The 27,923-nt window shown below is 39.7% G+C and overlaps 1 protein-coding gene and 1 long non-coding RNA gene across 3 annotated transcripts in view; one reads left to right on the top strand and one right to left on the bottom strand.

Annotated features, from left to right (window-relative positions):
• The window catches only part of LOC101482360 (A disintegrin and metalloproteinase with thrombospondin motifs 20), a 78,287-nt gene extending 58,383 nt beyond the window's left edge, over positions 1 to 19,904 (top strand). The window contains exons 29-39 of the mRNA XM_004563778.5: positions 7,991 to 8,158; positions 12,086 to 12,259; positions 13,092 to 13,262; positions 13,810 to 14,010; positions 14,182 to 14,311; positions 14,943 to 15,037; positions 15,143 to 15,237; positions 15,340 to 15,473; positions 16,710 to 16,801; positions 16,919 to 17,023; positions 17,291 to 19,904. Of these exons, the coding sequence (XP_004563835.2) occupies positions 7,991 to 8,158; positions 12,086 to 12,259; positions 13,092 to 13,262; positions 13,810 to 14,010; positions 14,182 to 14,311; positions 14,943 to 15,037; positions 15,143 to 15,237; positions 15,340 to 15,473; positions 16,710 to 16,801; positions 16,919 to 17,023; positions 17,291 to 17,380 (1,455 nt within the window). The 3' untranslated portion in view covers positions 17,381 to 19,904. The remainder of the gene's footprint in view (positions 1 to 7,990; positions 8,159 to 12,085; positions 12,260 to 13,091; positions 13,263 to 13,809; positions 14,011 to 14,181; positions 14,312 to 14,942; positions 15,038 to 15,142; positions 15,238 to 15,339; positions 15,474 to 16,709; positions 16,802 to 16,918; positions 17,024 to 17,290) is intronic.
• Positions 1,938 to 6,790, bottom strand: LOC105941205 (uncharacterized). Of its 2 annotated transcripts, XR_013099363.1 has the most exons (5): positions 6,343 to 6,790; positions 5,427 to 5,480; positions 4,406 to 4,461; positions 4,013 to 4,090; positions 1,938 to 3,383 (listed from the first exon to the last, which is right to left on the bottom strand). It is a non-coding gene; the product is annotated as an uncharacterized LOC105941205 (long non-coding RNA). The 2 variants fall into 2 exon arrangements; XR_001167829.2 differs by having other exon boundaries at positions 1,938 to 4,090; positions 6,343 to 6,788.
• Positions 19,905 to 27,923: the final 8,019 nt, after the last annotated feature.

Raw genomic sequence — 27,923 nt, 5'->3', positions numbered from 1 at the left:
TCACATGCGAAATATATAAATATGTTAAATTAGCTGTTTCCAACTGTAAAGAACATTAAAGAAACATAACTGTGAAATTTGTGTTGTTTCTCACTGTAATGTTTTATTGACAAACAAACAACAACAAAAAAATAACACTGGACTTTAGTGAATGTCATAAAGCCAAAATGTTGCACGAGGAACAGCAAGACAGAAAAAAACACGTTGCTTTGCAAGGGGTAAGGTAAATAACAACTGACTTTAAAAAGAGTTTGTTTTCATGTGCACTGACTTTTTATATACAGTACATTTATATGCTCTACATACTGTGTACATGCAATACACATACAGTTTATGTACAAAGTTAACGTACAGCACCCCATAGAAAAGATGTGATCTGTGGGCCATTAGGGGTATTTTGGTATTTGACCCTCAATTTGACTTTACTGTTTTGTTTTTCAGTAATACTTTAAATAATTTAATCTTTGGGGGGAAAACTTAAACTCTGATTCTATAGTATCTATAGTGTTTCACATACCATGGCACATTGCAGTGTAATAACACTCCAGGCCCTTTTCCTTTTATGTGTTTTAACATTTTCTTCTCTAATCTCTTTGGAGAAAAACATGCAGAGTCCAAATTAAACCTTAGCGCTGGGTGGCACATCTGTTTACCATTGTATTAATAGTGCTCTCTGTAATGCATTTGGCTGGAGACAGTGTAATGTTATCTTTTTTCTTTTTTTAAACCGCAACAATAATTGGTATTAATTTTTTCTGGCAAGTCTTGTTTAGTTTTTGGAGAAAGGAGTAGAAATTCTGAAAAAAAAAACCAAACACTGTTTGCAAAATGCAGGCAATTATAATCTTTGAAGTACTGTCAAACTCTATATTTAAATTAGTATTTCAACAAATGCTTCAAATAACCCACAATATGCCAGAATTACTTATTTACTTCTTTCTTTAAAAGTAAACGATTATTTTAACTATTGACCTACAAAGCACCAATGTACACAACACAATAATCATTGAGTCTTTTTCTATTCAAAATTACAATTACCTATTCATCTTCTGTAATGCATAAACTCTCATATAATTTAGGAATTCACAATGATTTGAGAGGCTCAAAACGCACTTATTGTTCATACAAACAAACCTTTTTTGTTCAGGTGAAATAGGAGATGCTTAGAGGCCAGATAGAGATCAAGCAGCATGGTGGGGAGGTGGGGGGCAGGCAGTTGTTTTAATTAACATTTCCAATATTGCTCATGGCTTTGGATTTATCTTACCTTATGTAAAAGCATCTTACCTTTGTAGTATATACCAAATCTTCTTTTTTTTTTATAATTTTGAACCATCAGCAGTAGTGTATATGTTAGTTGTTATATGTTACATAAATCAAATATATTCAAACGTATCCCGCCTTTTTTTCTGTCAAAACATTTCATAAGAGACTGTATTATTAAAATCCTTGTAATCTTGCAGAGACACCCTTAAATGCCATCCATTCTAATCAAGCCCTCTCAATATATTTAAACCAACAACAACAATCCTGGAAATAAACCTGAGTACATACTACCATCTTGGAAATATTCATAAATGAGCTCTGCCTCTCTCGCTCTCTGCCTCTCGATTTATAAAATGTTTACACCCTTAAACTGACTTTTCAAAACTCACCTTTTCAGATTGAGACTTAATCTTAGACACTAATCTTGCTTGTTGTGCCCTTGATTTCATTTTTGTTTTCCTTTTTGGCACCTTCTACATATTAAAAAACATATCTTGATAAATTCAACTGTTTACTTGCTTCTTCACTGACTGATTGACTGACTTAAGTGTCTTTCCATCAATCTGTTGTAAGTAACCAGAAAGGTCTGACTGATCAGTTACTGTTAAAGTCATATTCATTTTCCCAATACACGCCATCAGAGAGTATTTTAAAAAGAGAAAAAGACACAAAACAATTACCACATTTATTGCACAGGTTCCGGATTATAGGCACACAGTTCAACATAAACTTTTAGGAACATAAATATCATTAGCTAATGGTAATTACCTTAAAAGCAATCTTGATGTCAGCTGGGTGTAAGGACCAGTGATACGGCTGTGTTGCACCACTTATGTGATTTATGCCTGTTTGTTGTTAACAAAAACATACCACTTCCCGTCGAGTGTGGGTTTCCCATGGAGGGGGGATCACAGTAAAGCGTCTGCACGCTAATCATGCTGCTTCAAATGAAATCCACATGTAGAGCTTTGACATACTTGACTCCAGTTTGAGGGCAACAGGGGGGGAAACATCAAACCTGTCACTTTGGGGGCAGTTGTTTGTGACATCATCAGCCTTGTGATTCCTTATGCTGCCCGTGTGCTAGTTGAGTTTAGGTTATTAGAGCAGCGGCTTCCTGGTGCTTCTCACTAGAACAATCATTGCTGTGTGTGCTAAATTGGTAAAAGACTTTAACATAAAGGATCAATCCCTGGGGCTTACACATTTTGGCAAACCGCTAAGATTTAGGTGGCACTGATGCCGTGAGATGATATCAGAAGCTATCTTTGCAGGTTGCTGCACAAGTATCGTCATGATCTAGTTTAGTTTAATGATAGTTAGGAGAAGTCTATTAATGCCGTTCCTGCTCCTGCTGAAGCACAGTGAGTGTGTGAAAGCTACTGAAAGAAAATAAAGTGCCCATTTAGTGAGCGTAGCTGTTGTGGGTGATCCAGCTTGGGAGCTGATGCAGTGAGATGAACAGAGAGGAGACAGGGATTGAAGGTCTCTGGAAGCATTTGATTTGGTCTTCTCCGGGCTGGCTGAATGGCAGAGAACATGATCGTGTTTTCACACAGGTACAAAACATCTGCTTTTTCGCATTCCTTTAAGTGAAGCACTGTGAAGTGTTTTTAAACCCACAGGAGTTACTTCATAGACTCCACTTACATGAAAAGTCCTCTCACATGAGGCTACCACCACAGACTTAATGGGGCCTGTTCATGTTTGGGCATGTCGATGCTATCAAGTGATGAAGTGAAATGGACTGTTTCCCCTCTTGTGGGTGCGATAATGATTGACACTGTCTTCTAGGTCAGTTTCAGTAACAGAGCAAATAGCGCTTTGTTTCAACTTTTAGCTAAAATAAAAACCTTAATATATCACCACCTGGTAGTTCTGTTTCTTTTTGAAGTTATAAAGGATGTTAATTCCACCTCACCACATGACCCCTGCATGATGCATTTGGATTGACGGAGGAACTCTGAGACCTGACTATTATCTGTTCTCCGTCATTGTTGTTATTTACTTTCTGCCTTGATTCCTATTGTATTTTTCCTCTGGTGGAAAAATTTTCCTTTGCTAAGAATTGATACCGTCCTTGGACTTGGACTAAAATGAGGTACAGTGTTGGAGAGCTACAAAACAAAAAGAAAATGATGGTGAAAGAGAGGAAAACAATTTATAAGGTAAACAAGGCAATCTCCACACAAAGGCTAAAAACAAAACTGAATACCACTTTGAAAATATGCATTAAGTGTAAGATTCCTTTGCATCAGTTCCTTGTACATTTCTTTTTCCTAGAAAAAATTGAAAGGTTCAGATCTTTCTCTTCTCTGAGCTTTTCCATACGTTGCTGTTTGTAAAAAGAAAAGCAGCTGCGTAACATTTAGCAGGAAGAGGAAGTTTGACTTGGCTGCCCCGTGTCACAGGTCACTACTTTATGACTAACTGATCTGCTGTTTGTGTTTTTCCAAGTTGTGCCATCAAGAATTTGCTTTATTCTTATGTTTATATGACTACTCTTCATTTTTGGCTGTGTTCATTATAGCGCTCATTGCAGGATGTTTAACAAGCTCATTGAGAAATGTCTCGGTGGAATCTTTAGAGTTGGAAAAATTGACTGGATAGTCCATTTTTTTCCTTATGTCACTTGTTATATTCTTTCTGAGTGGTGTTGACTTGAAAAGCAAACTGTGTTGGAGACTGTTGTACATGCCGCTCAACCTGCTGTTTATTTAACACTTTATGGCAAGTTCATACTTACACGTTTAGGTCAGAATGTGCTTAGTTTTAGCCATTTGGAAGTTCAATGTGGATCTTGTGTTAAAACGTCTGTGAAAAACTGGATAGACAGAAATTATTTCCACATTATAAAGTCAACTACATCCATAAATGAATAATATGACAAAATCAACTTCCATCATTTCAAATTCATCACTTGTTAGGTCAATATATTGAACTGCATCCTGATCTTCATATACTGTATGTGCATTGTCATTGTTCTTATTTCAAAGAATCTTATAAACTTGGTTGGAGTTGGATATTCAGTATAAATCAATGAAACTAGGATGAAGAAGTCTGATTGGGTGTTTTAGCCTGTTGGATAGAAAAGATCTATGACTCTTGACATTCCTTTGCCCCATGACGCCACTCTTACCAGCTGTTCCCATGTTGATAACATGTGTTGTTTTGGCTTCTGTCTCTGAAACCTCCCTGCAAAACAAGACCATGGACAGAAAAGCCTGAATGTTCTGTGACACCACGTCTTCCTCTTCTCCTTATCTGAACTTGATGTGTTCAGCTGCATGCCAAGAACATAGTTACTCAAGACATGTCGCTATGTCAACTATGTCAGCGTTTGGTTAGTTCCCACCTATTAAACTCCTACCAGATTAAGACTCTGCTGGGTTAGCATGGTTAATGAGGACAAGTCAACTTTGCTCAACTGAGTGATATTTTATCACTCAGCCTTGACAACATGTGCTTGAGAGTATGATTCCACACGCTGTTCTTCCTCCAGGTCAGCACTGAGCTCCTTTGAAGACTGTATGCAACTACAGTTTGCCATATGCTTGGTATTACCATCCCCTTGCATTGCGAGCATGCTGCAATGTGATTGGAATGCAACCATGGTCCTCACATTTTAAGATGTGTACTCAGTTAGAACCACTTACTGTAGTCAATATACAACACCATAATTGTCCCTGTCCCTCTATTAGGATTTATATCTACAAAGCTATTTTAAACGCGAAAGATATACTTTTTTGTCCTATGATCCAGTTTGTTTTAATTAAAAAAAAAAGCTACTATGATGATATATTACACTAAGAAAAAAGATGAAATTCTGGGATAAACCAGCATGCAGATGGATTTAGGAGGAGGTACATAATATTTTTCAGTTCCAACATAAAACAAACCTGAATTCTGCTTTTATTGCCAAACAAAACCTCTTCATCCCATAATTATAGTTCAAGCAGCAGTAAATGTTTGCTGCTTAAGGCCATGATGACAAACTAGTCTGTCTGAACGAGGTGGTTACTTGGTTTTGTGGAATATTCTTTCCTCTCCACAAGGTACTGCAAGGTCATATCCATTTATTAGCAGTGTGACACATTTTTAAACTACAGTCAAGGTTCCCTGGGGCGTTTTAACAATTTCCATGTGTTCTGTTGGCTTACCTGTTTAGATTAAAGCAGTGGGTTGGGTCATCTCGAGGTTTCTGCCTGCCAGTCCTAGACAAAGGCATTGATGCACAAAAAGGTATCTGATATCAGTTTGATTATCCAGTTGGAGCATCCATATGAGATCATAGTGTTCACTTAATCAAAATCAGAGGTCTGTATTTTGTAGTTTTGTAGCATGCAAAAAAGGAGAAAAATGGCATGAATTAGCTGGGTTTGGTTTAGCACTCAATTGTGCGATTTGTGGTAGAACTGTGAATCTTGATCAACTCAAAAAGGCTGCTTTAGAGCCACTAAGCAAAATAATGAAAAGCTGCCTCTTTGTTACATGTGGCTGTAAATATTAATTATGTCTTCCTCTGGAGAAGTTTTGTTCTGCATGGGGAAAAAAAAAAGAAAACTTGTTTGACAAAAGCTGTTTTATTTGGCTGATTTCCAGCTGCCAAATCTAAAGCTGTTGAGTCGTTCCATTTTAGAGTAATCCACATCGTGCCTAAATGAACCTCACTGGATTACAGTGGGCTTAGCCCGCCAAATCATCTGAAATTAATTGCTGGGACAACGTGGGAGGGCAAATCTGTCTCAAGAGGGTTTAATTTCCCTCCCGTGTGACCTGTTGATTTATACGTTTCTCCCAAGGAACTGTGAACCTGTATTCAAAACTGCTACACCTTAGCACACCTGAATAGTACTAGAAGTTCAACACAACTAATAAAACATACAGTACATACGTGGAGGTTCAGATGAAGCAATTTTTCATTAGTAAAATACACTAAAAACTAACATAAGTATGTGTGTTGATCAATTTTCCACCAAGAAAATAAAAAAACAGACATATTTTAAGTTTGACACTGTACAAATGCAGGACAAAAAAGACAAGCAGCAGGCTGATTGATAGGGAAAATGGTCTTACCTGAGTGGGTGCTGGTGAGTGAAGCAACCCAGCTGTAGATCGCTGAATCAGAGGTCCCTGAGTCCTTGCCCTCCTCTTGCTCTCAGAGGTGAAACTGTCTTCTGGTCCCACGCGCTGTGCCAGCTCTCTGTGCTCTGTGTTATCGGCCATGATTAAGTAATGGCTGACAGATGAGGCTGGCAGGGTTGCGGGAGGAGCGCGATGCCATATAATGTCTTTTCTTCCACTGTTAAAACGCAGATACAGTTCAGCTGGGGGAGCGTAGCTCGTATGGCTGTGATTTCCTTTTTTTCCCTACCCCTTTTTTTTTTTGCCTTTCTCTTTCTTCCTGCTTCTTTTACAAGAATGAGGAGGGGCCATCCCCACTCCTCATCTCCCCCCCCCTCCAACTTGTTTGCCTCTCTCTGCTCTTGTCTGAGGTAAAGGAGAGTCCTGTTTTGCTTTTTGAGTGAGCGTGCAGCAGGTATGTGAATCTGCCGTGCTTGGGGACTAGTCACTCAGGCTCTGGCCCTTGGCTTTGATGTCATCTGTCAGCTGAGCGGGCCCTGTGTTTAAAATGCCTTGATAATTACAATGTGTATGATGCGTGTGTGTGCAGTGTCAACCGCTACCCGCACCATACTTACCAAGAAAAGGCAGGATGAGGTGGCTTTGTTGAAAGGCTTTGAATGGAGCATATGATTATTAGATTGTTTAAACAGGAAACCATTCCTCTACCTCCCAGAATGTGAAGAAAAACACAAACTCCACATCTGCAAAGCCCATAGGTCACCACCTCTGAGTTATGCAATAATCTGAGATCATAATTAGAGGACAGTAGAATATAATGTTCATTATCTGGACTGGAAAAAATGCTCAGGCAAAATCTCATCTGGTGTGTTCGATTCTAGCATCTCATTTATTCAGAGTGGCCTTGTATACAGGCACTCACTCAGCAAGCAGAAATAGGCACCTTAATTGCTGTCTGTAACATCTCAGGCAAAGGCCGTTTCAGATCTTTTTATTGGTGTGTCTGGTTTTTATTCTTCATGCCTTTTTTTGTGTCCTCTTGCCTCATTGTCTAGATTTCCTGAAGTGTATCTAAGTTCCTTATTGGTGCCAGATGAATGTCTTGCGTGTGCATCTACGGTGTGTTTTGCATTGCATCCCTTGTCCCCGCTTCCTGTGCCTCTGCTGCTCTAAAAGCAATCCCTGTGTTTACAGGTTCAGTTGTTTCACTGTATTCCATCAGCATGGCTGTTTAACATAAAGGTTTTTCGTCACTATTTTGGGTTTTTTATTTAAATTTGCTTTGGAGTGTGTGTTCAGTCGGCCTTTAGGTGTTGGGTCAAAGGGGTGTTCTTCTGTTGAGGCCTTAAGTTCTGCATTAAATGCGATTGTTTATGCATATTGATCTGAGGCTTTACAAGAGAGCCTATGAATGAGATTTCTGGTTAACAGAATGTGGTTGCCTTAAAAAAATCAATCTCTTCTGGTTTTCAGTGTGGTAACTTGTGCTTAACAACTTTATTTTCAGTTGACTTACTTTTCGAGCAATCATAAGCGTGAGCGCTAATCGAGCTATGAGTTGGACTTTACTGTGTTTCACTAAACTTTGTGTTGTTCTCTATCCAACACCCATCCCCCTTCCCTGCAATTTCCTCCCCAGTGTTCAGTAAGCTGTGGCAGAGGGACCAAACAGCGGGATGTAGTCTGTGTATATCAGAACCAAACCAAAATAGAAGAGAAGCACTGCAGTCATCTGCCCCGGCCTCGGACACAGAAGGCCTGTCGGGCTCGAGTATGCCCCAGTTGGAAAGCTAACAGATGGAGGGAGGTATGTTTGTTCTTCTTGCTATCTTCTGGGGATTAGATAATAACCAAAAGTCTCAGAGAGGCCATGCTGTGAGTAACTGCAGCTGAGGCACAAACACAAACTCTTTCTAGAGATTGCAGATGTAGGACATGTACACACAGAGCACCTGTCCAATCACCGCTCAGTTTGCTCTTTTTGAAGATTTATGTGTCATTCCCAAAAGTGTAAACTAAACTCTAAAGGCCAAGACTGTTTATGTACAGTACTGTGCAAAATTCTAACAAGCTTCAGAGTCAATAATTGTGTGATGACCACCTTCATTCCTCAACACAGCCTGAACTCTCTTAGGCAGCTTTCTTGTAATTTGTTAAAGAAATCTTCAGGAATAGTTCTCAGGCTTCTTTAATGACATTCAAAGCTCTTTTTTGGATGTTGGCTGGATTTGGTTCCATTTTCTGTCAAGATTATCCCACACTGCTTGAATAATGTTGAGGTCCAGAATGTGGGGAGGCCAATCTATAACCGATAGCATTCCAAGTGTGCTTGTACTGCGCTGGCAATGTGATTGGGATCATTGTGATACTGAGAAATGAAGCCAGTGCAGTACTACTGGATGCTTTGCACATGGCGTTGTTTTTATTTATGCCCGATATGTCATCTTTTGCCCTCCACTTGTCAACTTTCCTCAGTTTTCTTTAAGACACATTGGACAGCATACCAAGATATGTCAAAGTTTGAGTTAATAGCTCTAAAGATGCAATTTCAAATTGGTTCTTAGGTTAAGTTTCTGCTATGTGTAGACACAAAAGTGGTTCATCCCTTGAGTTAGGTGCCTTTTTATTCTTGATCTTTTCATAGGTCAGTGTTAAATGGTTCAATAAACAAAAAAAGAAATACTCTATAAATGGTCAGGTACAAGGACTGGACTAAAGTGCAAAAAGCGGTTAATGTCAATAGAAAACCTTTGAACGACATTCAGAGAGCCTGAAGAACTCTTGCTCAAGACCACTTTAAAAATGACAAGAAAGTCTGGCTTCTTGGAAGCAAAATGTAAAGAAATGAGGAGTGACACGAGACTTTTGTGCACTACTATAGCACACTTAGTGTAACATTTGTGTTTGTGGTTTCAAATATTCAGGGAACTTTTTAAAATCCTATCTTAGAGTACAGTTCTTCTATGAAAGCTTTTTGTCAGACCACACACTGACCATGTGAATGTGAATCTGTCAAAATGAAAAGTGATAAACGTGGCAGCTGATGCAGCCAAGTTTGTGATGCATGCACATGCAAACAGGGTGGGAAGGGGATAAATATCTGAATTACAGGAGGTTTCTGTACTAATTGGTGACTTGGACACTGAATACTTTCATAGCAGTTCATGAAAAGCCTCTCATGCCTGCTTGGAAAGTATAAAATGTAAATGTAAAATCCCCAAAGGTCCTGCAAGGCTTACATTTGCTCCCCCTTCACAAGACTCCTGCCACTCCCCACTCTTTGAGCCTTTCCTCCTCCCCTCTCACTTTTTCTCTCGCTGGTGTCTGGAAGCAATCATCTTCCTCCACATACCACCAGCAACCATGAAATCCTCAACTAGAGCATAAAGACATGTTTTATATCTTAATGTCCGTGCATGTGACAACTTTGAAACCTCAGCACCCAGTGCCTGAGTTATTCCGAAGCTACCCAGCACTCTCAGTCACCTCTGACTGCGAATGTAATAGACAATATATTAGAGGAGCTGGGGGGGAGGAGGGGGTGCTTCCCATTGGGAATCAGTTTGGTTTTCAAGGACAAAATTCTCTCCACTTGCTATTCGAAATACCATGTTACACATGTTTATTGTAAAGTGAAGTTGAAAGGACGATTCAGTGTCTTATTGATTTGGTTATCTTATTTTGAGTTTGGATTTTAGTTGCATGTTTCTCACAAATTATTGAATTATTTTGTTTTAATAAAATGAAGGTGAATGATTTTGTTTATATGGTCAAATCTATGTTTGCTTTAAAAAATGATAAAGAACAAGTTTTGTTTAATTCCACTATACGAAGCTTGAAAGTACAGGAAAAAATGCCCTTTTAAATGAAATGAGCTGACCCTTTAAACTGCTTACTAAACACTGTGATTAAAGAGCGCACACTTTTTAAAGCTGGGTTATGCTGTATCACTTCTAGAATCACTTGAACAGCAGGTTCTATTTTCATGCTTGACGCAAGTTTTTTTTGCTGTTGTTTTTGCTTTTTAAAGGCATATTTTGATCTGAAGGTCAGATTTCCTGCAGTGCTTTTTGTTCTTTCTCCAAACTCAAAGAGTTGAACCTTCACATCTAAGGATAAACTCTGCAACGATAACAGAAGTTGCAGCAACTTCTGGGTCGTACACTGATTTTTATGAATGTGTAATGTGTGGCGGGCAAGCTGAGAAATCAGCGTGGTCAGCTGAAATCGTGGTAAATGGCCTGCATTTGTATAGCGCTTTTTCTAGTCCCTAAGGACCCCAAAGCGCTTTACACTACATTCAGTCATTCACCCATTCACACACACATTCACACACTGGCGATGGCAAGCTACATTGTAGCCACAGCTGCCGTGGGGCGCACTGACAGAAATCTTACAGAGCGCTACCTTAGTATGCAGGCATGCTTCTCAAAGAACATCAAAGAGATGTCTGAGATAGATCTTTGTGTGATCCCAGATATACAGCTCACAGAATAGGAACAAACCCATTTCTGGATTCATGAAGTGCATTGAACCGGAGCATCAAAGCAGCATATCTTAACTCGGCAGACCAAACAAACGTTATAAAAATATCGCCTGTGAAACTTAGGAGAGGAAAACCAACAGAATTATAAGATGGATTTTGCTGTCTCACTTAAATTACTCTGTTAACACATATTTTCTTAGCATATTTGTTAGAATGGTAGTATGCAATACGTAAGCATCTCAGAAAATAAGGGCAAATTCAATAAACCATTATCTTGTAACTGCCCCTTGTAGTGGCTGCTGCTGAGCAGACATTATATAGTCTTAGTTTAAATTGGTGAGTCTGTGATTTAGAGATTTATGAAGCATCATAAGCACATGGTCCTAAAATGCAACTCAGCTGTCAGTTCTTACTACTGACCCCCACTACTCCTAAATAGTGACTTGTTCTAAACCGTACTCATGCACAATTTTAAGTCTAAACTCCAGGGCAACATACCTCCAATGACAAAGTCAAGGTTAATAACAAAATATGTTGTACAGCATTTTTCTCATGTCAAGGAAATTGGATTTAATGTGTAAAATCAGTGTGTCTGTGTAGGCCCTCATCCAGGCCATGGTAGTCTTAAGAGTTTGAAAAATCAAGAAAAGGAGCACACACATGTAAAGAAATCTCTTAGAACATACGGTTGACCCAACTGGACTTTCATCAAATCAGAGAAATCTTTGAAATCTTTACCCTCCACTCACATCTTGCCTCAGATGACCTCAACAGATCGCGTGAGGGTGGGGCAAGGTCACACAGTGGATTCATCCGTAACCCCCTGTGATGGTAATGACCCCTTTTATCAGACTTTGGCTCATCTGATGATACACAGGATCAATAGTGGGTCAGCGACCCTCAGCACCACCTCCGAAGTGGTCAGCTCCCACTAGAGGTTAAATGCTTGGAACTCTCCACCATTTGTTTTAAGAACCAAAGAAGCCTCTTGGATGAGAGGCGAAACATCTTTACGGACTTAAAGAAGTTCAGTCGCCTTCTTTTTTAAGCTTTTAAGACTGTGTCATCAGCTTAGTGCCCCTTTAAGGTCAGCTCTACAACAGAAATGAGTTTAAAAAGCCACAAAAACGAATACTTTGTATTTATAGCCTTATTGCTGCTGGAGAAAAATAAGCTTCCTTTAGAGTCATTTCCCACTTCTTGCCATGTTTTCGAAATGAGATGTGTGTTTTGTGTGTGTTTTACTAGTGTTCTGTCACCTGTGGGGTCGGAGTTCAGAACCGCGATGTCTACTGCAGGCTAAAAGGTACGGGACGAGTCCTCGAGGACCTGTGTGACGCTCGCGCGCGTCCTCCTACTGCGCGGCCGTGCCAAACTGCAGAGTGCACACACTACACTTGGGTCGCTGATGAATGGAAAGAAGTAAGTAACTTGTTTATTCTCTTTCTTCCTATCTGTGACGACGTATTTCCTTTGCTCACTCTCCAAGTGTGAAACAGATGTTCAGATGTTTAAGCATCTTATTAAAGCTTTTATTGGCTGCAATCTCCACTTTGTCGCTAACTCTCTCTCTCTGCACCATTAGATGGGCGTCCTGCATACACCCTTTATCTGTCGTGAGGGCTTTAGTGTTAACCATCGCAACTAAATATGATACAAATCAATGATATCCAAACTTGAGAGTACTGATGGCCATCGCCCCTTCTGTGCTACTGAACGGCACTGCTCTGTGTCACACTAGCAGACTGTTTTCTTCCTGGCTCATCTTTCTTTAATGCGATGTGCTTTGTCCTCAAAGCGAGGCATTAAAAAAAGGGACATCCTGTAGGGACATAGCACTGCTTGAATCTTTGCAGTGTTTAGATCTCTGTCTGTGCTGCCGCAAAAACTTTGAACCTTCTTTCTCTCACAGTTTGCCGCTGAAATCCTCTCTGTTCTTATGAAATATAAAGAAAGTGAAAAGAAAAACACACAAATTTTCAAATCCTGATCCATTTTATGACTTTTAAGCCATTACTGAAGGGAAATCTGTTTTAACTTTTATCTTTAACACTGACATTGTCAAGAGCACATGTTTGGCATTGTGTTACTGTTCCAGTTGTTACACAACACTCACTTTCCTCCATTTGTGTAAAGGTTTAATAGGGATGTGCATTTATTGTGCTAAAGGGATGTCCAGGAGTCTTAGAAGTTGATTTAGTTGCTGAAACCACAATCCATCTCACAACCCTGTGTGTGATTTTTTTTTTATCAGTGTAATGCAACATGCGGAGAAGGCGTGAGAAGCAGGAAAGTGGTGTGCATGGATCCAGGAATGACACCTGCTCAGGGTGATTACTGTGATCCATTAGCCCGACCTCCATTGCTCCAGCCCTGCAAAGAAGCTCCTTGTCACTACATGTGGATAACAGGAGACTGGTCAATGGTAAGAACATGAGAAATATAAGTAATAAGTTTCAGTATTGGTATCAAATAATTCATAATTTCTCTAAAATGGAAAGAAATAATTTAAGACTGAAGGAACTTTGTTTCATCTTTTTCTTTTTTCAAACAACTGTCTGAACCCAAAAGGTGTTAACTTAAAAATGAGATAAAAAGGAGAAACTGTGTCTATTTAGAGCTGTCTTCTTGTTTCTCACATACAAATATTCGAATAGTCATAGGGAGATCTGCTGTGTATGTACTAAAACAGCTGACAAGATGAAAATGTGGCATTTATTTCAAAATGTTCATTAAATAAAACACAAAAACGTTTGACATCTTCTGCTAATTTAATTGTCATCGTAATCAACTAATTACTTCAAAACATCTGCATTTCAGTAGAATCAGGCTCATTCAAATGGAGAAGGCTTTAAAATGAGCAAGGTCATCAATTCTCATCAGCAGTACCAATGAGGCCCCGTTCTACTGCACAACAGCTTCTTCTAAAGCCAAAGCTTTTAACCCACTGTGTGTATTTTCGTGTGGCTTAGTGCTCTGCCAGCTGTGGTGTTGGCTACCAGCAGCGTATTGTCTCCTGCTCCCTGATGCCCACCTCTCCCGCTCAGGGTGTGTACACTCAGTCCTCCTTTGCCAGCACGAATTGTCCTGAGCCTCGCCCTCCTGGCAGCCGGCCGTGCCTCCTCACGGAATGCCCTCACATGTCCTACTGGAAAGTTGGCCCGTGGAGCAAGGTGAGTTAGAAAAGGCTTGCTAGACAGCAAGAAATCCTCCTCAGCTAATCACAGTTTTAACAATACATTTTGATGACTTGTGGATTTTAATAAATCTCATTTGTGGATTTGGACTGGAGCCTTTTTCACTTTTAGAGGGAATGAGTTTGTGTATGTGCGTGTTTTTACCAGTGCTCGCAGACCTGTGGAGCAGGAGTGATGGAGCGCAGAGTGGAGTGCGTGACCTCAAAAGGCCAAACGTCCAAACACTGTCGTCTGTCAGAGAGACCTGAGTCTCAGGCTGCATGTCAGGAAAGAGAATGTGAGTGGTAAAATGTAATGTAATGGTCACTGTCGGTGCTTTCTGTGGAAACAACCATATCTGATTCTAAAAACTCTGTGTTTTGCTTTGTTTTTACACAATAAACTACTTAAAGGCTCTTGGAGTGATCACTTAGTGGAACAATAAACAGACAGTCAGCAGTTTTCTGCAAATTGTGCAGTCTGTCAGAATGCCTCAAGGGCTTCAGCTGAGCCAGGCATTATTGTGGATTTGGAAAGTGCTGTAAAACAGCAAGCCAAAGTTCGCAGGGTTAATCATTCCTGACTTAGATTCTGCCAAGTCAGGCACTAATGAAATTGAAAGGATATACTGGACAGTCAGTTCTCTGGTCAAGTATTAATCTTGACTAGCTAATCAGCTCAATATGAGCTCTGCAACACAAACAAGACAATTACAACACCTCAAGCTTGGGAAGATTAGATCCAAGTCACTATCCGCTTTAGGGAGAAGTGCTTAGTTTTTTTAGCTTTCAACATTTTTATGCTATTTGCTGACAAAAGATTTATGTACTAACTTTTAAAATGAGATGGCTAAATACTCCAGCTTTTAAAAGCTGTCGACAGCTCCCACTGTTGCACTGAAAGCTCTTCTTCCTCACTCCCTCTCCCAGGCCAGTTGTTCAGTACGTGCCGAGAGGTCCAGATGAGACAGGGCGTGAGGATAGATGGCGAATACTATCTCAAAGTCAAATCCCGGATCCTACAGGTTTGTATGTTCTGCCAGAATTACTCCGGCACACGTCATGATTCAAGCAGCAGCAGCAGCAAACTTGTGGGATCTCATCCTTTACCTCAATATGTTTGCTCTTAGATTTACTGTGCTGAGATGCAGACTGATTTCCCCAAGGAGTATGTGACATTGCGCAGCGGTCAGACCGATAACTACTCCGAGGTGTATGGCCACAGGTGCGTATGATGTGGAGATGACTCGCTGTATGGTTATGCAATGTGTGAAATATGGTTATTGTGCTGTTTGCACTCAGTTCCCATATTTCTTTAAACGCACAGGTTGCTGAACCCATTTCAATGCCCGTATAACGGCAGCCGAAAACAGGACTGTGAGTGTAGGAACGACTACTCAGCAGCGGGATACACACTCTTCCACAAAGTTCGTCTGGACCTAAACTCCCTGAGGATAACGAGTGAGTAATTACTTCATGATTGCCTTACGCCGTGCACTGTATCGAGACCACACATGGGTGTTTTTTTAACCCTCACACGCCTCGCTCCAAAGCGCTAATGCCACATCCAGAGCCCAGTCCAAATGAAAGTAAGCCTTACTCCACGCTCTCTCCTCCCAAATCAAAATAATGAGATTTCAGCGCTGTGTGTTCGTGTCCCTGGAGAGGACTTGAAACCGTGCCCGTCAGCACTCATCCATCCTTTTGCATCAGAAATAAAACATGTCCTCACGCTTGCATGCAAGCAATCATACAATTACAATGTGCACACATGCACATCTTCAGGCCATATTCCTCTGCTCATTATTCCACTCAGCTCCACCTGCCCTATTTTGTCCAAGTATGCTTTTGATTACATAAAACAATGTAGATTACTGTGCTGTTTTTTTTGTTATTCTTTTGTCTTTGATGTGTGTGGGTGTGTGTTAGTGTGTGTTTATTATATTCTCAGGGCCCAAAAGCTGAGACACAATTATACTTGTGGCTTCAGGCAGATTTGTTGGAACCAAATTGCAGGACTGTGCAAGTTTGAGAGGCTTTTTCATCGCTAAACCTTAGCTACCAGGTTAAGTTTAAAATTAGGTTATGGTGAGAATAAAGGTAATGGGTAGGATTAGATGTTCCGCTTTTAAGTAGCTTTAGGAATATCTAAGGAAAGGCGTTATGGCCATAAAAATAGGTAAACACAAGATGTGTCTGCATGAGTTTGCATGCTGGATTAGTACCTACGCTATCATCCTCCCGTCTCCTTCATCTGATCTGGGTCCTTACAGCACATGTTCCCACACCCAGTCTGCGCAACACTCATTTAGTTTTCAGGTGGCTTAAAGAGAGCCGAGGAGAAATAATGAGTTAAAGATGAGGGGCAGAATATGAAGAGGTGCTAATGTGGTGTGCCTTTTGCAATATTGCAAATGTTACTTGCATGCAGTCAAACAGTATTTGAATTTCAGTAAACAATTAGAAAGTGTAACATAAAGATTTCCTATAGGTAAATATGTTTTAAAAAGTAGGATTTTGCTAATTTTGCTTTAGATTTAAGCAAATTCACTATAGGAGAAAAGATGTTGAAAAATATCTTCTTCCAGAAAGTAAAATCTTAGTTGTTGATACTCTACAGCCATGTGGTTTCAGTCAATTTTTTCTGCTTGTGGTCACTGTGACTTTAAATCAGTGTCTTTGGTATCTGTTTACCAGTCACAGACCTCCGGTTTTCCCAGACACCTCTTGGTCAGCCAGTGCCCTTTGCTACAGCGGGGGATTGTTATAGTGCAGCCAAATGTCCACAGGTTTGTGAAAAAAAAAAGAAAGACAGTTTTGCTTTTTTTGGTTGTGTGTTTTATATTCTTTTACCTTACCTGTTAGAGAACTTCTATGAAATAAATCCGTCTCTTTTGTGTTTTCAGGGCCAGTTCAGCATCAATCTAATTGGCACTGGCTTCAAAGTGGCTCAGGCCACCAAGTGGACATCTCAGGGCAACTATGTTTCAGTCAAAGTCCACAGATCGGAGGTAAAAACAAAACGTTCCAAGTGAACTCCTATAATGCTTGCCTTTAGTGTGGGTCATGCCGGGCAGATTTCAAGTAATGGATCACTGTTTTCATTTTGCTGGGGTGGACTGAGCCTCATGCTGGATCACTCCAGTTGTGGTGTGAGCCTGTAGTGCTGAAATGTCATCAATGTGATTCACTGAGCAGGAATCCCTTCATGACATTTATGAAGATTTCATTCTCTGCCCTTTGCCCACTTTTCCTCTCTCATTTGTCTCTGTCTGTAGGATGGGACAAGAATCTACGGCCGCTGTGGTGGTTTCTGTGGGAAGTGCATTCCCCAGGCTCACAACGGCCTACTTCTTCAAGTCCACTGAGAGCTGTGCAGAGACCAAACCACCTAAATCTGTCTGGAATAAGATACTGGCAATAAGAGAGATTTGATCCTGCAGTCATCCGTGAGTGTCAGAGGGGGACCATTTAACAATTATTATCCCACAGTAATATCCTCAATCCCCAAACAGCAGCTTGAACAGACAGGACGCTATATATAGTGCAGTGCTACAGAGCCACCATCAGGTACTTCACCCAAACTACTAACACTTAAGAGGAGTCAGCAGTTGTGCAGACGTTGTCATGCACTCATGTGCTTTGGAGACTAAATTATTTTGCATGACGCAAATTGATTTTTTTGTATCATAACACAGGATACAGGACTGAAAACACTGGGAAAACAAATACAAAGACAGGAGGAAAAGAAATATCCTCCCGGCTGATAAGGAACTTTTCCAAACTTAGAAAGACACAAAACACTTGGGCTCTGATCCAACTGATATGGTGGTCAGCAAGATAGTATAAAAGGAGACATGCTGTCCTTGCAATCCTACTGTGGTTCAAAAAAAAGGTCTATACGCAGACTATGGAAGAGTATATAAGGGATAGTTGTGTTATTTTTCTACATTGTGACAGATTAAGAAAAATGATGGCTACAGGAACTAGCTGCTTTGGTATATATATGAGGGCATTACAAATCTTGTTCTCAGCAACAGATGAGCAGGAATGATTCCCATATGGAAAAGAAATGGAACAAAAGTAGTTCAGGTTCCTGTTTAAACGTATGTCTCATCCTGGGATTTACTCAGGAGGTGACCCCTTTTCCCATTTGCGTTTTCACTTGCAACACAATAATGAGAATAACGTATAAATCAAATAACCATTATTTTTTAACCTGAAAAATGTGAAAGGGGCCACTTGCATGAGTAATGACATAGTTTGAGACGTACAAACATTTACGGTCGGTGGAATGAGAAATTCTTATGCTTTTTTTGTTTTTGCGGCTCAAGACTCTGAAACGTATCAGCATGCAACTAAGTACTGATGTCCTTCCACACCTGTCTCATGTCAGAGGTCAAACGTTAGGAGAACATCAGGAGCCTTTAGAATAACTACAGATAACGTTTTGTTTTAGTTGTCGTGTACTTTGTGAGTCTGTCTGCTGTCATCTGTTGTCAGGTATTTTTAACAAAACTACTGAAACCCACATAGACAGTCCACCGACTGACACTGAGGCACGACTGTCAGAGTAAACACTAGTGCTGTGAGGAAATAGCTGAACTATTTCCATATTTCCTGGTGTTGAAGTACAATTTTGTCTGTTTTGTGCGTGTGCGTGCATGTGTGTTTCATAGTTAGATTGTTATTGGTGTTTCTCTTTGTCACACGAGTTCTCATCTGTTACACCTTGACACAGTATCAGGTGTGTGTATGCGTGCGCGTCTCACCTCACACCCTCCGTTGGGCCTACTGTAGGTGCCTGCAAAACCCTACCTCTCATAGACATCCATACTCGGTTGAGATATGTGTTGTAATATATTTATGTTTGAACATATTTATTCTGCATTGACTTGTAGATATGTTCTGTATGACGGTACAATGACTACTACCAACAGAGAAGCCATTGTCTGATATGTTTTGTCCGTTGTCTGCTAAAATAGGTATTATCCTACTATTTGTAGCATATAACCACTAATCTTGAATGAGGATCTTTTAAAAGGTGCTTTTGAACTGGAATTACCTCTAATGTTGAGAAGGAAAACTGGCTTTGGGAATAACACTCGATAGGGCAGAGATTCAACTCTTTCTAGCAGACTCCCTAGGATCTCCTTATAGCCTGTTGTGGTCCTTTTATGAACAGAGCTAATGTTTTAGATGCAAGATTGCCCGATAAAACAGACCAGCGACTGTGCGAAGGACTCTCCCATTGAGCAATACTTACTGTAACGCATCATATCCAGCTTTTGCCATGACCGCAAATACCACTATCAACCAACTGAACACGCGGATTCGCTAATGTTAAGCTTTAACCAAAGTTAGGCAGTAGATGCAGACTGTTTTTTTTTCCCTCTCAGACAATGCCGCTTCTTTTGATTTAAAGAATGGCTGAAAATAATAAAAGTCAGTGAGCAGCTAGAAAACCTTTGGCTGTCGTTCATTTTATGATGGTCAATTGTGCTATGAGGTCTGTATCAGAAATTTAAAGAATACTTGATGCACTGTGTGCTGTCAGTTTTGTAGAAATGTAATCCTGTTTTTGTTTTTTTGTAATAACCATTAAGATTTGTAACTTATGATATATGTGTATTTGTAATATTCATACTTGAATTGCAAACTGTGTGCTAAAATATTGAATGGGCATTGGTACTGAGTAGAGAAACGGTGTGCTTGTTTGCCATGCTTTATCCAAAGATGTTTAAAAGAATCCTATGTACCTACAGTATGTACGCAGCCTGTATAAAAGAAACAAATGATTTTGGTGCTATACTAATTGTACTATTACTTGTATGTCTTGCTACTACACTAATGTTAAAGAATAAGTAAGAATAAAACTTGCTTTCCAACAGACTCGTTGATGAACAAAGTGATGGTGTGGTTCTTTATATTTGCAATTTTCAGTTTTTATACTTTGCTATTTTCTTGCTGTTTTTAGAAAAGTTGGATACCAACTCCCTTTACGTTAAGACACGTGACGTTAAACTGCTAGGAGGGTCGGATCTGGGTCTCTCACATCAAGGCTCAATGCAGTTTAAAAATATTGATTTTAAAAAGTATAAAATCCCAAATCACAATCTATAAATATCTATACTCTAACACTATTACTAGTTAAAACTAAAATACTAAATACTAGTTTTGTGTTTTGTTTATCTATTTCTTTGGGACTTTTTATCCATGAATTTCTAATCATGCAAGTTGCAAAACAATTTTTAACCAAACTAAGTTGACAAAATCATTTCAATTGGTCTTCATTTTTGCAAAGTCTACTTTTAATTTTTATTTTAGTGAACTAAAACAATATGCAACATAATTTATATAAATAATCCTTCAAACAGATCAAGTCATTGCCCTGTTTTCTAATATAATCATGTGCACATAGATTTAAACTCAAAATCTAAGGTCAAACTCCATATACATTCTGTATGCAGCAAAGTAAATATATTAAATGAAATATTACATGGCTGTATGAAGTCACTTAAAGCACGGGTCCTTCTTATCACTACAGCAGTTTCTGTCGGCCACAGAGTCAGCTGGATTCTAAAGAAGGGCAGCAGGTCAGCTCTGGCTGGGTGCTTTGCTCACCACATTGTGGCTCCATGTGGATTCACTTAGTGATGCAGACTGCTTTTCCACAACATGACTTTCAAGAGTTCAGTTCCACTTAAGAGACATATAAACAGAGCAAATACCTTTTAAAACCAGTCCTCACTAATATATATATGTATTCTTGAGATCTAGAAACACCTTAAGCTGTCAACTACAGAGCGAATCATCAAAGTTGTGTCAAAATCCAGGAATGAGGTAAGTTTCATGTAAACCCCAGAAAGAAGTGGAAAAGTTCCTTTTCAGGGAATTATGTCACCAAATTCCCTTGGTAATAAAGGTGCAGGTACTTCAGGAAAAAGTGGAGTGCTTATATATAAGCCACTTTTCTAGGGCTCATTGCACCAAGATAGCTTTGTACATTAAATGAAAACAGATACTGTAGTGCCTCAAGAGCTGCTTTGATTACTTGCCAAAAGCCTGCTTTGGTTCCTAAAATCTAATCTAAGGATTTGGAATAGTCCTGAAGCACAACAACAACTCCCTTCAAGAGCAGTTTTCCAGTGAAATCAAGCTGTGATGAGGTCCTTTCAGACTTCCCAGGCTGTGGACGTTGGGAAAAAACTCCTCTTGCCTTAATGTTTTCATAAACCAGATATTGCTAATGATGGAGCTGAAAAACACAAACCTGTGCAGAGAATCCTCATAAAAGTGCTAATGATTGATGTTGACCACGGCGCACAGTCTGCTTTGAGGTAACGGCACAGACATTCTGGTACAATCTACAGCTGCAACCTGCTCTAAGGGGCAGAAGTAACTATGAAAAATAAGAATAAATCTGTAATAAAAACTTAATGTCAAATGTTTGTTTTATGTGTACTGTATGTCTCATAGTACATTTTGCTCATAAAAGTGAGTACTTTTGCATTACTCTCATACTGATTAAGTAAACATTAAAGATGAAATAGTTATTGGTACAATAACCCCATTGTTGAATAAATCATAATATAACTTATATGGTCCTTATAATACTTGTTATTATTATAAGGAGTGACAGTCCTGCCAGCTAAGAACAGGAAACTGATGCTGCAATTCAAACGGGTTCACCAAAATTGAACAGTTTAATAGAAAATCAATGCCTGGTCTCATGAGTGTTGGTTTCTGCTGCAGCATGGTTGTTTAAATGTCACAGTGTACTTGAGTGCTGCTGCTGTTGATCACATCCACCGCTTTATGACCACAACATTTCACCCATCTTCTGATGGCATTATGTTACAAAGGAGAAAAAATCTCAAACTGGTTTCTTGAACATGAGTTCACTGTACACTGAACCAGCTTCCAGTTTGGATTCAGGAGACAGAGATTATTTTTACTTTTAAGATTAGGCTTAAAATTTTCCTTTTTGCTAAAGCATATAATTAGGGCCTTAGTTATGCTCCAATAAGTGTAGGCTGCTGGGGGATCCCATGATGCATTGAGTGTTTCTTCTTCAGTCACCTTTCTCACTCAATATGTGTTAAAAGACCTTTTCTGCACTGATTCATACTTGTTATTAATCTCTGTCTCTCTTCCACAGCATGTCTTTATCCTGTCTTCCTCCTCTCACCCCAACCAGTCGTGGCAGATCGCCGCCCCTCCCTGAGCCTGGTTCTGCTGGAGGTTTCTTCCTGTTAAAAGGGAGTTTTTCCTTCCCACTGTTGCCAAAGTGCTTGCTCATAGGGGGTCATATGATTGTTGGGTTTATCTCTCAATGTTTTATTGTAGGGTCTACTTTGCAATGCAAAGTGTATTGAAGCAACTGTTGTATAAATAAAACTGAATTGAACTGAATTGTGCTCAAATGGTCTCTACAGTCACCTGAACTCAATCCAATAGAGCACCTCTGGGATGCGGTGGAACTCAAAATGTGCATTATGGATGTGTTACCAACTTTGTGATGCTATCATGAAAGCCAAAGAAGTTACAACCCAGTACTAGGAAGATGTAACTTACCAACTTAACCAAGTGGTTGATGAGTGTGTGAAACATTAAAAAAGTTAGTTTACAAGTTTACTACTGAGGCAAAGAAAAAACTTTAAATTTAGCAGTGGAAGAGCTACTGCATTTTTGCCACTTAAAATTACGTTTCAGCTATGAGAATCTGCACTGAAATCTAAGAAGGGATCATTTTCTGGCCTGAGAAACAAACATTTCCCAAACTGAGAGAACAGTGACCCCTACCGTCCGCAACATAGAACTACATACATGAATCATTATGTCCATAATTACGAGGACTATGAATAATCGATTACTGTCATATTCGATTGCTTTTTTTTTTTGCTTTTTTATGCAAAGTGGGTTTAAGTTACTGAGCATAAAATAGGCCCAACTACATTGCACAACTGGAACATTTCTGCTTGTCGTCAGTTTATTAATGTAGCCTACGAGAAAGTGCTGGACAAAAACAGTAAAAACAATGCGAAACCCCTTTCCTATTATTGTTGTTGTTGTTGTTGTTATTGTTTCTTTATGTATACAAAATGTTTTGCTAAACTTTTGATTAAAATGCCTTGGAGTTCAGGTTTCATCCGTTAAGACTCATCATTGTAGGAAAAGACAAGTATTACTAACGACATCAGTGATTTTATTATTTACAGCTTTGCTTCAGTGGTCTTCTTCAATAAGGCGAACACGGGTTTCCTTATCAGTAAAAGGGGGATCTTCATGAAGAACATAAATGAGGCTTGAATATAAATATATGACAAATATTAAATGATTGAAAATGGGCAGAGAAATCTTTTAATCAAGTGCTTTGATGTTAAATATTATTGCGGCTTTTCATATTTATTGTAGGTTTAAACTGTGGTATTAAGACTTTCACCTGAGATGGACTGGGTTGGTGCAAAGCCTATACTGCACCTTTACTGCCGGCCAGTAGATGGTGCTAAAGCATTAGAAAAGCCACTGGCTTACCTCATTATGGCTAACATGTGAAAGATTAACTGTAAGTAAAGAAGCAAGAACAGTGTATTCTAGACATACAGTGCACAGTTCAGTGTATCGTATACGTTCAATTTCAGTTTACTTACACAACAACATCACAACAGGAGTTTTCTCAAGGTGCCTTGCACTGTAAGGTAAAGACCCTACAATAATACAAAGAAAAAATATAAGTCACATATTTGTGAAGTCTTGTTTTTGATTATGCAAAGTCTTTGTTGTGCGAGGTTTCAAATGTTCATGTACTCCAGCATTTATTTATTTTGTTTTAAATATCTGGGCAAATGCAAGTATGCACATATACTGGATAAAGAGTCGTGAGCACAAACATCCAATCTTCAAGCCCAGCAGTTGTTTCCAGTAAAAGCTTTTGCAGGAGGAGTACGAGGTTGTTTAAGCAAGCTCAAATCCCGTAAACCTCACACATAAACCCCTTTTCCACTCCTCACACACATCCTGCAGTGGAACAGTTGGCCTTGAACAGTATCAGTTTCATCTTTTGATGCACCATGTCTGTGTCAAAATCTAACAAACCCATGCACAATTTTGAAGTACTCTACACTGCCAACTGGGCCATTGGTTGTTGAGGGGTAGAAGCTGTTGGCACGTTGCCGTCTGGGCATTATAGACACTACTGTCAGGCTCTCTGTCAGCTCTTTTTTAAAGAAATTGTGCCAGCTTTGACTTTAACAGGTTAAAGCTGAATGAGGTCATTTTTAGGTATTGTGTTACATGTCTAAAGTGTCCACTTTGTAACAGCTGCATGCGATGTGTGGGGGATTGCATCCTTCGTCCAGCATTGACCACCTATTCACTGGTATGCTGGGTGGTATGTTGTCAGAAACAGGCATAGTGCAAGCGAGGGGAGGGGGGTATGGAGGGGGTGGTTGCTTAGCGTTGGGGCCCTGGGGTCCTGCAAGTATGTGCCAATAGCCTATGTGCACATGTGGTGTGGTGAAAAATGGACTTGCATTGTTTGATCCATGAATGTGAGACCCCAGCGTGACTCACACATTAGGGCTAGCAGTGAACAGAACACACTCCCTGAAGGATTTCCACTTCGGCTTAGGGATCTTCGTGGCATACAATACAGCAAGGCTTTCTTTGACAGCTTTTATTTTGTAGCTCATATTGTTGTTGTTTGTTTTTTTACCCCTCATTTGAAGCTCAAAGTTCTCACAGTGAAGGAATTATAAAAACCTGCTGAAAGTCATTTAATAAATGCGCACATTATGGCCAGTGGTAGTGTTTTTATTATAGAAAATACTTTCCCATTGTAAAACTTGGGCTGTTAAGAAGCCTGGAAAATGTTGCCCCATGTCAGCATACTTACAATGACTTGAGGCAAAGGCCAGACACGACTATAGCTGTGAGCTGTGGGCAGTCTTTTGTGATTGAAACTACTCACGATAAGAGGTGGGAGGGGGGGAAGCCAATTATTTTTAACAGCTTTACACTCCAATTAATCCGGAGACTTTTTACACACTGTTGTGGCTCATGTCACCAGGGAATATCAGACCTCTAAACAGAATGTCTCCTTTGTTTATGCATTTCACAAAAGTCAGTGAGAACTGCATATACAGTACAACCCACATATACCGTGTCATGTGATGACACAGAGAGCGCACAGTTCAAGCAGCTGAAATGCTTTCAGATTATTGTGACTTCAGCATCTTATGGGTTTAATGCTATATGAAGGGGAGAAGGGTGAAATTTATGTGTCTTCAATGGAAATGTTTGCAAAGGTAATGAAAAACGATTTTGGAGGTCATGGGGGAATTACTTTCCAGGTAGATCAGAATAGATGAGGGGCATTTTTCCAATTCCAGCTGTTTTCCTCTGTATTCTATAGAGGACCAGCGCTTTCTTCACAAATCAGTAGCAGAGTAAGCTACTTTACTCAGTTAAAGTAACTTTTTGTTACAGAGTAATCACCTGTTTTTGTTAACAAAAAAAAGACAGAAAGAAAAATGGGGAAAAGGTGATTTTGTCATGGTCCTGGGCCATGTTGGCCCAGTGTTCTTAGTTTTCTTGTATGTTTGTATTTTGTTCCTTGCTTAGGCCATGTTTTCTGAGTTGCCCTGTTGTGTTGTTCCCTAAGTGTTTTCCCTTCATGGCTTTTACCCCCTGTGTGCCCCTCTGTGTATCTGTGAGCCCTCGTCTCTCCTTATGTTTTATTCCATGTTTCCCCTGCCCATTATGTCTGTGTTTTCCCCGTGCTCTCTCTCCTCCTGTCTGAACCTCTGTGCACTTCCTGTTTACTTTGTGACTCTCACGCCCGTACATGTCATGTTCAGTTCACCCCGCCCTGTCTCGTTATGATTATCAGTGTCACCTGTGTTCCCCGTGTGTTCCCACTTTCCTCGTTAACCCTCTGTGTATTTCTGTCTGCGTCTCCCTCTGTTCAGCGTGACGTCGTCCCTCATGTTGTGTGGATCTTCCTGTGCCTTCCTGCGAATGTTAGTTTACTTTTTCCCAGTTAGTTCTGTATTTCCTGTATTCTGCCGTGCCAGCATTAAAGCTGTGTTCTTTAAGTTTATCCCCGTGTCTGTGAGTCTGCATCCTGGGTCCTTCTCCTGCCTGCCGCACAGCGATTCATGACAGATTTACATGCAAACATGCATGGAATTACAGTATATAAGTCAAGGACAGCATTTGAAAGCATTTGAAAAATACTGTTCAAACTTTAAAAATAAGTTTTACAAAACTTTTAGAGGAAAGTCAGGCTCCTTAGAAGGAAAGAATATTAAAAACACGAGGGGCGACTCAAGACTTGTGCACAGTAAGTTTCATACCTAAAACATTTCTTGGTTATATCGTCAGCAGCATGTTTGATTCGTTTTTTTTTTTATTAGGATATTCTTAGAAAAATCGATACTGTGTCAAGGCATAGTATGAGCTAATGATGGCACTGTTGCCTTCAGCAAACATGCACTGAACTGTAGCTCCTTGCTACTATAAAGGGAAAGCAAAGAGTGTATCACTCTGCTCTAACAGTGGTAGGTAAGACCATTTGGAACGGATCTATCGCTGTTGGTGGATTGATCCATAACCTTGCATCTGACAAGTAAACTCAAATCAGTTCATTCTGAATTTGGAACCAGAACTTCTTTTTTTTGTGCTCAACTAAGTAATATGTTCTACTTTCTTGTACCTGAGAGACATAAACTAACCCATAAACTAAGTAAGATACAATCTGTGGACAGGAGGAAATGAGGGGGAAAAGAATAAAAGAAATGTAAATAAAGAAATCACTTCTGTTGTAATTATTATTCATTCTGTCTTTGGAAAAGAGTGTGACCATGTTTAACCCACAAAAAAAGCACCACTATCACTGCACTATTCATCCTTTAAAAGGCCCTCAAAACCTCAGCCATGTCCCTCCCCCCAAAACATCTCCATCCCTTTTGTGTACCTGCTCTAATTGAGAGTCACTCCAAGTGATGCTGTCTTGTTCTGAACATGTTGTTCTGTCTGGACTACAGACCACAGACTGTACGTGTCTGGGGAAGTCTTTGTGTTTGATAATGTGCATGTGCTTCACACACATTTAAATACGACCACAGTCTCTTTCTCGGACACACACACACACACACACACACATCTAATCTATTAGCTTAGTAAGAGGGGCACTTATTCCAGTTTTACTCGATGCTCTCTCTCTCTCGAGCTGCTCAAACACAGAAAACCACTTCAGTACACCGGCATAATAGCCAATGACAAGCTTTTAAGCTCTCCAGCCTCATTTTGCCATGTGAAAATCTTTATTTTTTACAATAATAAATAAGTACCTTCAGTTGTAGCCCATTGATATTATTTTAAAGTATGTCTGCAGTAGTATACACAGTGCTCATGACACTTTGCTTTGGGAAGCAGGAAAAATGATTGTTTAATGGGAAAGCTGGCCTCCAAAATTGTCTCTATTAAACTGGGTTTTGAAGAACGGTGCATTATAAGTATTTTGTCTGTTAGGGTTTCCTCTGGAATTTCTGCTTTACTTTCACAGTCCAAAACATGCAGACAAATTGCCTGTTTTGGGACTCTAAAATCCCAAATTACGAGCGTGAATTGTATGACTGTAAATGATTGCTTGGCAATATATATTAGCCATGGAAAAGATCCTTCTGGGGAGTGCACTCAGTGTCACTGCTTGTACTTACAATCCAAAAGGCTGCAAATCAGCAGCTATTTTATTGTCTGAAAAACAGGGGAAAGCATCACTTAAACAGATCCAAGTTTCTTTCTTTCTTTCTTTTTTTTGTGAACAAATCGGTTGGCTTAAAAAAACAAAACCCACGGCACCAAAACCCATAATTTTAAGTAGGGATGTGTTTTTCAAGTAATTAA

Source organism: Maylandia zebra, linkage group LG7, assembly GCF_041146795.1.
Source record: "Maylandia zebra isolate NMK-2024a linkage group LG7, Mzebra_GT3a, whole genome shotgun sequence".
Taxonomy (NCBI): domain Eukaryota; kingdom Metazoa; phylum Chordata; class Actinopteri; order Cichliformes; family Cichlidae; genus Maylandia; species Maylandia zebra.
Note: the sequence above shows the minus strand (reverse complement) of the source record. Positions and strands in the feature narration are given on the sequence as shown.